The sequence below is a fragment of the Geotrypetes seraphini genome, chromosome 2, assembly GCF_902459505.1.
Source record: "Geotrypetes seraphini chromosome 2, aGeoSer1.1, whole genome shotgun sequence".
NCBI classification, from domain to species: Eukaryota; Metazoa; Chordata; class Amphibia; order Gymnophiona; family Dermophiidae; genus Geotrypetes; species Geotrypetes seraphini.
Genome location: NC_047085.1, coordinates 223284275 through 223299857, shown reverse-complemented (window position 1 = coordinate 223299857; position 15583 = coordinate 223284275). Strand labels below are relative to the sequence as shown.

The 15583-nt window shown below is 41.2% G+C and overlaps 1 protein-coding gene across 11 annotated transcripts in view; it reads left to right on the top strand.

Moving 5' to 3' along the window:
• RELCH (RAB11 binding and LisH domain, coiled-coil and HEAT repeat containing) overlaps positions 1-15583 on the top strand; it is a 403047-nt gene that overhangs the window by 119147 nt on the left and 268317 nt on the right. For 6 of the 11 annotated variants that reach the window (XR_004538476.1, XR_004538477.1, XM_033934993.1 and 3 more), the window contains 3 exons: positions 2067-2142; positions 9358-9453; positions 9594-9617. Coding sequence is in view for 9 of the 11 variants with exons in the window: in XM_033934993.1 (XP_033790884.1) it covers positions 2067-2142; positions 9358-9453; positions 9594-9617 (196 nt within the window). In the remaining 2 variants the exon portion in view is untranslated. Of the gene's footprint in view, positions 1-2066; positions 2143-9357; positions 9454-9593; positions 9618-15583 lie in introns of those variants that run through there. The other 5 variants (XM_033934997.1, XM_033935000.1, XM_033934996.1 and 2 more) reach the window with 1 other exon arrangement.

The window sequence follows — 15583 nt, the reverse complement described above, 5'->3', positions numbered from 1 at the left end:
CTGTGCTAAAAAACGCTATCGCAGTTTAGTAAAAAGGGAGAGGGTATATTTGTCTATTTTTGTATAGTTGTTACTGAAGTGACATTGCATAAAGCAGGGGGTCTCGAAAGTCCCTCCTCGAGGACCGAATCCAGTCAGGTTTCGGGATTTCCCCAATGAATATGCATTGAAAGCAGTACATGCATATTCATTGGGGAAATCCTAAAACCTGACTGGATTCAGCCCTCGAGGAGGGACTTTGGAGACCCCTGGCATAAATTCATCTGCCTTGATCTCTTTGAAAAAAAACCCCCAAAATATAAATGATAATTAACATTTTCTTTGTGTACAGTGTGCTTATGTTTTTTTTTCCAGTTTTATTTTTGGTAGATCATTTTGACTTGGTCATTTTAAAAGTAGCTCGCAAGCCCAAAAAGTGTGGGCACCCATGGCCTATGGCATGTAAAACATATTTAATGTGATCTGCATCACTGCTACATGTTTAGTTTAGGTTTGCTATTGACTAGGCCTAAATTTTAACATATATCTGCTGAAAATTTCCCACAATAGTAATCTTACTGTTCTGTAATTTAAAAAGTTTAGTCACTTATTTGGACGTTCAGTTCATTAAGTAGGGGCAATGTCTCTCATCTACTAGGATTTTTCTCTGTTGTAACATTCTGCTCAATTATATCTTGTATACCACTAAAAGCTGGTCTTTGAACTTTTCAGTCTCCATTTTGCATGTCTTTTGAGATTGAACTTATATTTGCCCAGACATGAATTCAGTGATGATTTGCTTTTTCTTATAGCTACTTTAATATTTAGCAACTGATGTCCATTATATTTTTAATATGTTTTGTGGCTACTGGTTTAAACGGTATCATAATGACAAAGAAGATGTGATGATTTTTATTTTACAGTGCTCAAAACAGTTTAGCTATAAATAGAAAACACTCTGCTGCCACTGTTAGCACAAGGAGGAGAAAGGTGCTCTTGCCAACATCTTGGAATGTGTGTTTGATTTGCATACTTAAGACGTTATTTTGGGTATTTGTAAGCTTTTCTGAACGAAAACAAGAGTGAGAAATATAAATTAAAATTTCTCTGTAGAACTGTTCACAAAGATTAGAGCACTGTCAGTACTGTATATATTTGAATATAAGCCAACCCAAATATAAACCGAGGTAACCTTTCCTGCCCCCCCCTAAACAAACAAACAAAAGGAGGAAAAAAGGTTGACTTGAATATAAACTGCATACAGCACCTCTCCCTCCCTGCCCTGCTAGGCTGTGTACCCAGCCCCCTCTCCCTCCCTGCCCTATCAGGCTCTGCAACCAACCCACTCTCCCTCCCTCCCTGCCCTGCCAGGCTCTGCACCCAGCCCCTTCTCCCTCTCTCCCTCCCTGCCCTGCCAGGCTCTGCACCCAGCCCTCTCTCCATTCCTCACTGCCCTGCTAGGCTCTGCACCCTGACCCTTTTCCTCCCTCCCTGCCCTGTACCCTGTCCCATCTCCCTCCCTCCTGATGCCTTGCAGGCTTTCACTTGGCCTGCCATAAAACATGGTGGTCCAGCAGTGGACTGGGACAGGAGGGATCCATCCCGCCTCCCCCCGCATACCTTTAAATCCCCAGTGGTCCAGCAGTGAACCGGAACAGGAGCTGTCTTCCTGTGCTTCTGTCCTACACAAAGCCACTAGTGAATAACTGCTACAAGAATGCGGGACAGACATTCACTAGCAGTTCTGCATGGGGCAGGAATGCGGGAAGACAACTCCTGCTCTGGTTCACTGCTGGACCACTGGAGATTTTAAAGGTATCCAGGGTAAATGGGAGGGTAAAAGTTGTAACAGTCGGCTGGGACAGGAGGTGGGAGGGATCCCTCTTGTCCTGGCCCACCAGGCCTTATGCCAGGCTTGGTGAAGGCCTGTAAGAGGTCTGGTGGGGGGGATGTATGCTGACCCAAATATATGCCGAGACCCCCATTTTGGGCCATATTTTTGGCCCCAAAATCTCTGCTTATATTCGAGTATATGCTGTAATAAAGACAAAATTGGTTATGGTTTAATTTTGGTTTTGTCCCTCCAGAAAATTATCTCCAGCATTCCATCAAGCACTACTAGCCTTTTGTCGAATGTCAGCAGATAGCCGTTTGGGGTCAGAGGTAATTTACTTACTTTTTTCCCCCATAACAAATTGCATAAATCCTGCTTGACTACTTTTTAACCATGTATCAGCTCCTTTTGATATTTGAAACATATTTATATATTGCCTCAGTACAACAAGCTCCTTATAGATGCAATGAATCCCTTCCATCAAGGAATAAATAATTTTAGAGGCCATTGCATAAAGATACTGCAGGTAGAAGCATGCAGTTACTGCAAGAAGTATGCACATTACTGTATACACAATGCACATAGAATTTCAGTGTAGATGTTAACTTCTATGGTACACACAACTATACAGTATATTAAAATTCATGTTAATTCTAGTGCAGTGTTGCTAGTGGTCCTGATCCATAGGGTCTTGTATCTCAACCCACAAGTTGCTTGCAGAAAATTGTCAATCATGCTTTCAACTCCACCTCCTTCCCAGGGAGCTTCTCCTGCCCCCTCAGTTTGTTTTCTGCAAGGAAGTTACTCAGAAGCGTTTCTGATCTGCTTTGCAGTTTTATTAGTTTTCAGGTATTTTTTCTCAGTGTTTGTTTGGAAACTCGAGGACACCTAGCTAGCCAACCTGCTGGTATTTTTTATAGCTCAGGGGACATCCCCTGCATAGTTGTTTGCATCCCTGATTTAGTCAGGAGCTTGAGCGCAGGCTGTTTGGGCTCCTTCTTGGCTTGGCCAAGATTAATAATGGGCAGACTGCGTGATCCTCTTCCCCCTTCATGGTGAGGGTTTCCAGAGATTGAGACTCAGTCTGTCTGGTAGCCTGCAGACCAGGTTCATCCAGCAAATCTATGAGGCAGATCTCTTCTCCATTTGTTCCAGCTGAGTTCCTATGTTGAAGCAGGCAGGCACCACATATCACAGCGAGTAAGTTTATTATAGCCTATGGGGAAAATTGGGGGCAGGGGGGTCTTCAGAAGTCAATTTTGAAGGTTTCTGCAACCAAAGTCTAGGTCCATCTCCTCTAAAACCCCTTTCCCTGTGTGTTTTGTTTATCAGGAAGGTCTCCATGGGCTATTTTTTGCCTCATAGCCCCTCAATTTTGCTTAAAATTGACAGGGATGGACCTCTCAGGGCTTGAACCCCTATATCATGCCAGGTTTGTGATGGATAGCCAAGGAGCATCCATGTTCCGTGTACAGGGAAGGGGTAGGAGTTTTGGGCTAAGCCTTCTCCAAGTCCTCCAGGGCTGGGGATCCAAAGGAGTTTCGTTCCCAGATGAAGAGATCCTTTCTGCAGCCCTCTAAAGGTGCATTTTTTAAGTGCAGATGCGTGGGAGTTATGGAGCCCAGGAGGACTGGTTGGGGTTCACTCCCAGTACAAGGCTTCATCCTGGAATTTGTGAGTCTTATGTGAAACGCCTATTTGAGAGTCTTTAGCATTTGTTGGCAGCGTACCAGAGACGATGGCGCAGGGGAGCTATCAGCAGATAGACCTATCTATTTCATGAATTTGTTACCAATAATTCCTAAATATTATAACACTAGTTTTTAATTTGTATCACCATAATTATATATGTAAACTGCTGTGAACTTCATGGAGGTATTGGCGGTATACAAATAAAGATTGTATTGTACTGTATTGTAAAGCGGACTTGCTCCTCAAGAGGCAATTTGAAGCTTTAGCCTTAAGGATTAAGGCGGCAGCTGTGACTTCTTTTGTGGCACTTGCTTGCTACACGACTCTCTTGAGCATCAACCGGAGGATGATGAGGATCCCCAAATGCTTCTAGCTGGGGTGAATTATTTATTTATTTAAAAAATTTCTATACCATTTAAAACTAAATGATTTACATAATTTACATACATAATTTTGTAAAAACAGATATACAATTAATAATCAGAAATCATATCTACAAACTAATACCATAGCTTATATAATGAAATTCATGAATAATTCATCAATTGTGCAGAGAGGAAAATTATTGGCTAAAAAAGGCATCTACAAATAATTGCATCTTGAGTAATTTTCTAAATATGCCCTTTTCACTACAGTTTCATATTTGGCCTACAAGGGAGTTCCATATTTTAACTCCTGCACAGCATAAAGTCATTACTATCTTTTCAGGCAGCCTCATGGGCTAGGAATTTAACTCATGTATTCACGTTCCCAATTTCGTATCAACAATTTTGAAGTGCCTTAAAAATGTATCTTTTTAGGGAATCCTTTGGAAGTTAGAAATTGGATGTCTATTCATTTGTATTACTAATCTTTATGAACTGCATAGAACTTAATGGTATTTGCAGTATACAAGTGAGTTTTATGTTATGTTATTTTGCCAGTCTCAACAAGCCTTGGGTTAACGTTCATCTTCAGTGGAGCTAAATTCTCAGTACGTAGTGATCTGTTTGATGTATAGCTAAGCATATTACTTTTAAACAATTATGTAGCGGATTCTCTGTACGATCTCATTGAAAGGTCACTTGGACATACAAAGTCAAAGGCGTGAAGAAAGTACAAGAGAGGTTTATTACAGCATACCGGACTCTAGTGCAGTTAACAGCCTGCCTACTAGAGTGTTAGAATCAGGAAATGCACGGACTTTTATGCCCTTTTCGCAAATTAATATATGCAAAAACTACAATTTTCATTTGTTACTTCTATAACTTTTCTACAATTATTATTGGTCCTAAGCCAGCACTTATGATAGCTTCAGGAACACAACTTATAGTCCTATAGGAAACTAGCTCATTTCTCTGCTTATCTAAATCTTACAGGTCTAAATGTTACATGTACAGAAGGGTAGGGTACATCATGGCTCAAACTCTTATCTATTTAGCTTACAATGTGGTAAGGCAGGGACATACATTTCAGGCAGATGAGGTCAGTAGATTGTACACTGCTTTCAGCTATGTAGGACAGAACAATATTTTAAACAACAGTTAACCATTTCATGACCCTACATTATCACGGTTGTGAGTAAAGTACATGCTCTGGATCAGAGAGTGGACAGGAGATTCTGTCTCTAAGGCCATACTGAGTAGGCTCCCCCTTAAGGGGCAGATGCTATTTGGCAAGGGTCTGGTTAACCTGATGGCAAGCATTGTGGACCATTGCCCCAAGGCCTTACCAGACAGCAGACCCTAGACAGCTCAGGGTACAGGAAGGGGTAACTTTCGAGGTTCTTAAAAATTCCATTTTTCTGCAGCAAGCCAAGCAACGCTGCAGTCCTTTCAGGGATCACGTCAGTCCAGTGGAGGCAAGAAACAGCAGACCTCAGGCTCTCACTTTTACCCAGCCTCTAAGAAATCACAGGATGCCAGGACAGGGGCAAGCTCCCCAAGATAGGGGACAGGCTGTCAGCCTTCTGGTCAGTCTAGGTTCAGATTGGTGCAGACCGTTGGAATTTGTTTTGCGCAGTTATAAAATCAAGTTCAGTCCCCCCTCCCCTTCAAGACCACTTTGTAGATTCTCCAGCTAGCCAACTGGAGAGAGCCCTCAGAGTCATGGCAGTGTTGCAAAGGCCACTGGACCTTGCCATAGAGCTAGTTCCGTATGCCCCATCGTGCTTGGGCAAATACTCCATATACTGTATCTTGCCAAACAAAGGCTCAGAAGATTGGAGACTAATTCTGAACCTTTTCTGTCAGTACAGCTCTGAATGTGCCACACTTCTGCATGGAGACTATTTGGTCAGTTGGTCTTAGTGGCAGTGGCATCATGGGAATTACTTGCCTCCCTTGACTTGATGGAAACCTATCTCATACCCATTTTCCCAGCTCATAGAAAGGACTTGTGGTTCCATGTACTGGACTACCATTTCTAGTTCTCGGTGCTCCCCTTCAGTTTAGCAATGGCACCTCACACCTTTACAAAGGGTGATGGTGGTGGTGGCAGCGCACCTCCGCAATGCCGGGATCCAAGTGCACTCGTACATGGATGATTGTGTGGCGCAGTGGTTAAAGCTACAGCCTCAGCACCCTGGGGTTGTGGGTTCAAACCCACGCTGTTCCTTGTGACCCTGGGCAAGTCACTTAATCCCCCCATTGCCCCAGGTATATTATGTAGATTGTGAGCCCACCAGGACAGACAAAGAAAAATGCATGAGTACCTGAATAAATTAATGCAAACCGTTGTGAGCTCCCTTGGGAGAACGGTTTAGAAAATTCAATAAATAAATAAAATCAGAACTTCGTCCAAGGAGGAAGACTTGGAATGGATCGTCAACTTCAAAAAGAGCCAGCTAGAGCTGACTCAGTGTCTGGAGAATCTGGGAGTTTTGTTTGACATTGCTTTAGGCCAGGTCTTCCAGAGCCATGCAGACTGAAGCTCCAGAGGCAAATTTCAGATCTGCTCCAGCGGCCATCTCCCATGGCATGGCACTACCTGCAAGTCTTGGTGTTGATGGCAGCAGCCATGGAGGTGGTCCGTTGGGCGAGAGTGTACCTGCGATCTCTCCAAAACTCTCCTCTCTCATTGGTTTCCTCAGACAGACTTGCTTCAGCAACCGCTTCCATGGTTGCCAGTAGTAAAGAGCAGTATGCGATGGTGGCTGCAGATGACTGCCCTCTCCAGGGTCATGCCTCTTTGCATTTCCTCCTGGCAGAGTTTAACAACTGATGGCAGCATGTATGGCTGCAGTGAAGGGGGAGGATCATTTCAGCAGTCAGCCAGTGAAGGGTCATTGGACACTAGCTCAACAGCAGTGGTCCATAAATCTTCTAGAACTCAGCCATTCAACTAACGCTTCTGGCACTGGAGAAGTCTCTAGAAGGCAAGGCAGTCAGAATCTTCATGGACAACATGATAGTGGTGGCCTATATCAAAAGGCAAGGAGGCACCAGGAGCACCTCATTACGCTTACAAGCTTTAACTCCTCTTCCAATGAGCAGAAGCTTATCTGCAAGCTCTATTGGCCACGTACGTAGTGGGAGTAGAAAACGTGCAGGCCTACTTTCTTAATCGGCAGACGCTCGACCCGGGGCAATGGTCTGTGTCCCCCCAGGCATTCAATACCATAATTTTTTGGTGGGGGTCTTCACAGATGAATCTGATGGCCTTGGCAGTAAATACAAAGATGATTCGTTTCTACAGCTGGAGACATGAGCTCGGAAATGAGGGGTTGAACAAGTTGGTCCAACTGTGGCTGGAGAAAGAGCTCTTATACATGTTTCCCCCATGCTCGAGCAAGTCATTTTTAGGATTGCGAGGTTTCCCGGGTTGGTAGTCTTAGTGGCACCCGATTTACCCTGCAGGCCATGGTGGGCAGACCTAGGCTGTCTCCAGAGGGCCAAAGACCTCAGGCTGCTGTTTCAAGCGGACCTTCTCACTCAGGGTCTGGTTTCTATCAAGAATCTGGAACACTTTGGGCTTATGACATGGCTCTTGAGCGGGCAGCCCTGTCGAGCAAGGGATATTTGGAAATGATGGTTAACGCTTTGCTCACAGCTAAGAGATCATCCATGGTAGCAGCCTATAATAAGATCTGGAAATCTTTCAGCGCTGGTGTTCTGTGGAAGGTGCAGAGTCCATCTGAGCTCCAATTTCGGTAGTCTTGGATTTTTTGCAGGAGGGATTTCAGAGGGGCCTGTTGGTCAGTTCATTGAAAGTGCAGATAGCACCCAGATGTCGCCCAGTTTGTTAAAGGGGCTCTTCAGTTGCACCATCTGGTTTGCCCCCTTTCCAATCCTGGAATCTTAATACTGTATCACAGGGTCTCAGCAGATCTCTGTATGAGTCCTTGTGGAAGGCTTCCCTTCTGGATCTTACCAGATGGTCTTCTTGGTGATTATGTCGGCAAGACGAGACACCGAGTTACAAGCTCTTTCCTACAGGGAACTATTCCTCAAGATTACGGAAGCAGGGATCCTATGCACAGTTTTGTCCTTCTTGCTGAAAATTGTCTTGGCCTTCCATGTTAATCAGGAAGTCTGTTTATCCACTTTCTCTCCTGTGGGGTCGAAGAAAAAGGACAGGATACTCTCCTCTGGTACCTTAAGACTACCAATGAGTTTCATGTCTCAGATCATTTTTTGTTCTGACCAGTCATGCAAAGAAAGGGAGGTCAGCGTCTAAAGCCTCAATTTCCAGATGGATCAAAATGGCCATTTCCTCCTCATCTATGGGCTGTAGTAAACAGCCACCAATCGCATTGAAAGCTCACGCCACCAGAAGAGTTGCTATCTTGTGGGCAGAGACTAGTGCTGTCTCGCTCGAGGAGATCTGTAGATCGGCTACATGGTCTATTCTCCATATCTTCACCAGGTTCTACAGCTTGGTTGTAGCAGTCAGGAAAGAAGCCGTGTTGGTGTCCTCCATCCTGAAGGCAGGCTCAGTGGGACCTGCCCTAGATTATGGGGACTACAGTTCAGGACCACTCGACACATTGCACTAGAAACAAGGACTAGGGCCAGGATTTTCAAAAACCCATGTTAAAAAGCGACGGTCTGCTAACAGCCGTTTTGATAGCAAATTGAAAAAAGCAAGACATTCTCAAAAAATCACGCATGCAAATGAGGTCGGTGAAAATTTGCTAAATTTGCATGTGCCTTTAGGCCCATATTCTACAAATGGTGCCTTACCAGCGACTAGCTTAAGTGAAAAATGCTTAAATGAAATAACATTTTTTGTTGGTTGTTTTTTTTTTTTTAATGTAGGCACTTACCAGTGCCTGCATCATGGCTATGGAGGTGCTTTACAACGCCTAATGCCAGAAGTGGGATTAGGCATCATAAAGCACCTCCTTAGGCCTGATTCACGTGAAATGTAGGCCTTGAAAACCCTGGCCTATATTTCCAGCACCTACCTTTCACGAAGTCGTGATTCTATAAACAGCACTGCTGTGTGATTGGCATGCAACTGGCAGCCGTTTGTTGAGCGGCTGACAACAATGGTGCTGTTTATAGAATCACTGCCTACAAAATAGGCATCAATAAGTGTTTGTGCAGTAGTTTTTAAAAATGACCATATGCTAAGGCAACATAAGCACATGACCATTAATGGGGAGAAACGCACACTTGAGGATGTGCTAAGGCCTGTTTTTATTGAAGCTTAGTAAAAAGACCCCAAAGTTAACTATCATGTGAGCTGAATATAATATTTTTAAAAGAATGTATTAGCCATTATAATAAGAAAAATTGCAGTGTATTTTGCTCTACCATATTAAATATTTGATAGTTTCATTCTGGGATGCTTTAGTCCGAAATACAGTGTTTCTGAAAAAATCATACATTCTGCTGCTATATCTGAATCGACATCCTTTCAAATTGCAGGTGTCTCGTATTGCTGACAGTGAGAAAGGTGTCATGCTGATGCTGGGTCGCTGTCTTCCACACATAGTCCCAAATGTTCTGCTTGCCAAGCGAGAGGTGAGAACAAGAATATGCACTTTTTGTCACAGTTTTTTATCTTTGAATTAATTTGAAAGCTTATTCAAGACTGTTTATTTTGTGAAAATGTGTTACTTGCAGTCATGTTCTTACTTTTGTACTTGCATCTCTGCTCCTAGAAAATGGTTTTACATCTCTGCCGGGTGAGTTAAGTTAAACTGCATGAAACCCTAATTTAAACCCTCTGTGCTTTAGAGACAGCATTCTGCTAAACTCAATGTTACTGTAGGTCTATCTGTGTTTCCTAAATATTGGCCTTTGCCCAACAACACAAAAGTAATTGTTGAACTCTCTTCAAATTGGTGCCCCATAAATAACATTTCAATTGGAATTATACTATATCCCTCATTGGTAAAATAGTACAAAATGGCATGGTTTCATCTGGTCTGAAAGTGGCTCATCAAGCTTTTTTTAAAACTACTTTTTAAAATATTTCCATTGTCTTTATGCTTACTAGATATCATATTTTATTCCATTAGACTTATTCTGCATGAAAATAGATTTTTTTGTGAGCCTCTAATATTTTATAAAAATAATTTTGATAATCATTAAAACAGTTCTATGAAACATTTACATATAAATCCAGCATAAATGATACAACTTTCAACAGATTTTTTTGAGTGTAATATTTGTGTGGATATATTTTTTATACATGCATACCACAGTTCTGACAGGAAACTTTTGATGCTTTTTGTTGGAATGAAGAAGAAGCGGATAAATTGATGGAACATTTCCCTAAAGGGCTCATGTAACAATTTTAGTTATTGCAGTGCCAAATAAAATGTGTTAAAAGATAAGTAAGAGAGTGATTAGGATCTTATTCTTTCAGTAATGTTAATGCTTCATTTTAGACATATATGTACATGGGACCTACAGTATACTAGGTTTTTGGTATGCATTTATCCTAAACCCTTTAAAATTTTTTAGTTATATTTGTAGTTAGGAAACTCGCACTGATCCTCCAATGTAATCAACTATGGATAACTCAAAATATTTTCATATTCTATCTTTTAACTTTTTGAACTCTAACATTTAGTAATTTGCAAGACAACTCTTTCATCTTTCTAATGTTTTCCCATAATCCTTAGTTTCCATGCATTAATATGCTTAATGTGAAGAAGCATGGAAGGCTTTAGTAGTTATCAGAGCTACTAATTAGTAATCATTTAATAGAACTCCACTTTTTAACTTATATAATATTTTAGGCATAGTCATAATTAATAAGGATGTGGTGTTTTTAATGTCTGTGTAACAGTTGACGTCAGACTGTGAAATTTTTAATAAAAGATTGATTTTATTTCTTCCAAGTATGTATTTTGTTCTTGGTTTGATATAGTTCATGAGCAAGATATTCACCAAATTATTGTAATTTAATAGCAGTTTCAGAGATGGTTTCAGAATATACGTGCATATTCTGCAACTTGTAGGATCAGTGCTGAATTTCTTTTTGAGGCAGTTGTGCTTTGCAGGATGATTTTCGGCTTACCCTTCCTTCAGCTTCATCTCTTTACTGTGTTAATATGTTGCAAGCCTCTCTAGCCCAATTTTCTGTTGTAAATTTTCTTTTCAAAGTCTTAGAAAGCTAAGAAATTTGTCCTTTTTATAATTACGTTTCTTTTTAATTGGGCATTATTTGTGAAAAGGTTTTGTTAAATTTACAGAATTGGTTTAAATTCTTGGTTATTTGACTCAATTTCACAGTTTGCTTCAAGACTATTATTAAAACTGTCTCCTCTTCTGGTAATACAAGAAACAGTATTTTCAATATATCCTTGTCAGACTATCACCAATTTTCTAATCTAGGTGGGAGGCTAAAATATGACATTGTTTATTAGCAAGCTGGCATACTACATAGCCACAGATGCATAGATAATGTCCCTCCCTTCAGTAGTTGAATATAACACACTATAGGAAATGATTGACTAAAGTAGTTATTAGGGAATATTTAGAGATTTTAGGGGTTTTTTTTTTTGTTTTTTTCCAAAATAGCTTAGGATTTGAGACATCCAATATGAGATCAGAAAGAAGACTACAGTGAAAGCTATTCAAATAAACTGCTGAATAAAAAGGTACAAGGGCAGGGCAGGGACAGTTTGTTATGAAATGGACAGGATGGCCTGATGAATCTGATGCCTTCTTCCAACTGTTTAAATTAAGACAGTTTCATTTTTGAAATGAAAAAGTCTTGCAGCATCAAAAGAAAAACAAATGAATGAAGAGGGTTTATATATCACTTTGCTTAGTATTGCCTTTGTGGAGGAGTTCTCCAAAACTACCATCTCTAATTTTACCATATAACTAGTAGCAAGACTGTTGTACTTAACAAGTTCTGAGTGAAGTAGAGATAGTGAAGGCACAGTATTCACACATTTTGGATGATAAGGCAGGAGGCATATTGCCCATGGAGGAGGAAATATGGAACAGCCCTTTGTAATGTGGAAGCTATGCAAAGTTCAGTGGACTGCAACAACCAATAAACTTGTACCGCCCAGCAATTTTGACCCCCCAACGTGCAAAGAATCAAAATCAGAGAACAAGGCTGTTTGCAGAGAGTGATTAAGTGACCATTTTGGGGTTAAAAGCTAAAAGTAACTTGGCTCATATGTGTTTGTGTATCTCAGACATGTCTAACCATGTCGAGGGAAACCTGACCCTTTTGAAGCCCCTATTTGGTATTGTGAAAGCAATATGTTACCTTTCAGGGTAATGATAGCAATTTTAACTTTAGCAGCCAGCTGTATTTAGCATGTCTTTTCTATGCTCTAAAGAGGCTTGGCCCAAAACTTTTAAATAGGCCAGGTTTCTCCCTCCATGACTAGGCATATTGTCTGAGGCACGCAAGTATGTTTGAAGACGCTGGTTACCAATTTATACTATTGTATAGGTAGTTTGTGTTTTTCACAGAACTGTATATTATATTCTCAGAGGATGAGCAGGATATAGATATTCTTATATGTGAGTGACATCACTACCCAGAGTATCTTTTAGAATTTTTTGTCAGCATTCCACTGCCCATACACACTTTTCTACTTGTTGCTGTTGCACAGGACCAGCTCAGTCTTTTTCAATGGAGCAGTGTAGGCGTGTTTTTGTTGGTGTTTCCAGTGCATTGCAGTTGACTTGTTCTCTTACTTGTTCTCTGCAAGAGTCCAGTTCACATTCAGTGCTACTACAATGTGTAAGACCTATTGTACAGGGCCTCTACACCTTTCTTTTCTGAAGTCCTGACCAAGTAGCTTTGGTCAAAATTGAACCATTTGATTTTGATGCAGATGTTTTTCCAGATATGTCCAAGAAAGTTCCCATTGGCTTTACAGTACGTGCAGTACAGCAGAACCCTCTCCCTCATGGACACCCTTAACTGGTTCTTGCAGTGCCTGTGACTCAATCATGATTCCTCCTTCTGTAAAGTCTGTTTGTAGACATCAAGAAGAGGCATACGAAGTTGTGAGCAGCAGTGCAAATAGTTTTTTGGTGCTGAAAAATCTGATCAATCAGCATCAGGAGCTGTAGTTTCCATCTATATAAGACACTGGGGCTACGTTGACATCGAAAGGGCCTCAATCGTTCTGGACATCAAGTATCAGCAGAGGCCATTGGAAATAGGCATCCTCATCCCACTTTGAGGGCCAGGAAGGATTCATCCTTGTCATCACTGAGGGAGGCTGATATGCTGTGTCAGGCAGAGGCCAAGAAGCATAAACATCACTCTTCGTCAAAGTTCAGTGCCGAGAGATTCACAGCACTGAGGTCATTGGTGCCTTTGATGTGCCCCTCATGTGATCATAGCCTGCATTCATGAACATCAGATGGGGCACACCAGTGTTCAAGGAGCAAACATTCAACCCCCAGTAAACCTCAGATGCTTTTGGAGAACATGACCGAAAAAACAGACACCCCTTGTTGTCAATGGCCGTTCTTAAGGCGTAGCTCATTGACAGATTGCAGAAGGAGATGCAATACTCCTTTAGTGAGAATCAGTGGCATTGAGGACATTGATTCTAAGGATTAAAACAGTTGAGCCCATCCTGGAGGCTCACTCACTGCCTGCAGGTGGTGAATCTGAATCAGTCACTGTTGTGCAGGTGTTGATCTCCAGCCCTTTGGGTATAGAAGCTTTCCTGTCACCCCAGACAGAGGTCCAACCCCAATATCAGTCATTCGAGGCAGGTGGAGACTTGAATGTCTCCTGGTGAGTAAGTCAGATTCAGAATACTTGGTGTATGAGGAGGCTCCAGAGTTTTTCCTCGAAGGAGCATTCCTTTGTTTTCACCTCAAGCCCCTCCTCACCACATGAGACATGAAATTCTTTCTAGAGGATCTCTCATGTTTGATTTTGCCTATTTCAATTGAGTTAGACACTGAGGATGAGCCCAGGGCAGAGGCATTGAATGTGCTTCACTTTGATGGCGCATTGAAGGAGGCTGTGAGCTCACTAATGACAAAAAAGTACCTACATATAATATATGTAAACTACTTTGGTTCCACTCACAGAAAGATGGTATATCAAATCCATGACCTTTTACCCTTTTGGGGATGTCTTTAGGGCCCTAAACAATTTAAACAGTCAAATCTAAGCCATTAAGACTGAAACAAACCGATGAAGAATCTTTAAACACTAAAATTTTATGATCTATTCTCTGCACCACAGACGATTGGTGAAGTTTCTGCAACACCAGAGTAATATGTTCCCATAAATGTGTACCTACAATCACTCTTGCTGCCCTATTTTGGACTAACTATAGATTTCTTGTTTCCTTTTAAAATACTTGTCGTGTGTGTGGATTTTTTAATATATTTTTTAGCTATCTCAATTGCAATTTTTTCTTGAAGGAAAAGGAGTTTCATCCAGAGGAACTCGCAGTGCTAGTCACTTAAATTAGCCTATGTAGAATAGAGGAGGGTAATCCTTCTTTTGCTTTATTCTTTTATTTTCCATCTTCCTATTGCATTTCTTTCTTGATCTTTCTCTTAACAGTGGATTATAAGGTATATGTTTTTTGGTAACTCAGATTATTTTCTGTCTAATATTTTTCTGAATTTTTTATTCAGAGTGGATTCTTTGATTGTATACTTCAAATTCAAATTTTTTAAAAAAACATTTCTCTCCAGACTAGCCTGTGGTGCCTTCCTCCTCCAGGTGAGGGAGCTTCTACACACATTCTCTGATAACTCTTCTGAAGTTCAAATATAATTGAGGAACTATGAGCTTGATTGCCCTTTACTGGCCAAGAAAGGCATGGTCCTTCTGGAGCTTTCCCCCAGAGATATGGAGACTGGAAATATTTTCAACACTAATAAATCAGGATCAGCTATTCTCTACTACTTCTTGATCTCCATTCTCTAGCCCTCAAGGCTTGGAGTTTCAGAAGATAATAGTAAAAGGAGTAATGTTGGGGGTTAGTGAAATTTGATAGTAACCTCCTTTCTGTAACAAAGTAGATAGCAGCAGATAAAGACCTGCCCAACCTTACCCACTCTTTAAATTATTGATTAAATTTTAATTTTTCTTCTTAGCTATATCTGGACAAGAGCCCAAAGCTCTGCCCGGTATTGTGCTTAGGTTCCATCTACTGAAGTCTCCGTCAAAGCTCACTCCAATCCATCTAAACCATCCCAGCCATTGAAGCCCTCCCCAGCCCATCTTCAACCAAACAGCCATATACGGAAACAGACCGTACAAGTCTGCCCAGTAATGGCTTTAGTTCTTCAATATTTAGCATAAGATTGCCATACTGGGACAGACCGAAGGTCCATCAAGCCCAATATCCTGTTTCCAACAGTAGCCAACCCAGGTCACAAATACCTGGCAAGATCAAAAGGAGAAAAACAGTTTTAACTGCTTATACAGTTCTAGGAATAAGCAATGGGTTTCCCCATGCCATCTTAATAATGGCTTATGGACTTCTCTTTTAGGAAATTATCCAAACCCTTTTTTAAACCCTGCTAAGCTAACTGCTTTCAGTACATTCATCGACAACAAATTCCAGAGTTCAATTACCCATTGAGTTTATTTTAAATCTGCTATTTAAGAGCCCCTGACCTAGATCCTCTTCCTGGGCGGTGACTCCTAACATGGCACTTAGCTCTCATATCTATAGTTTGGGTT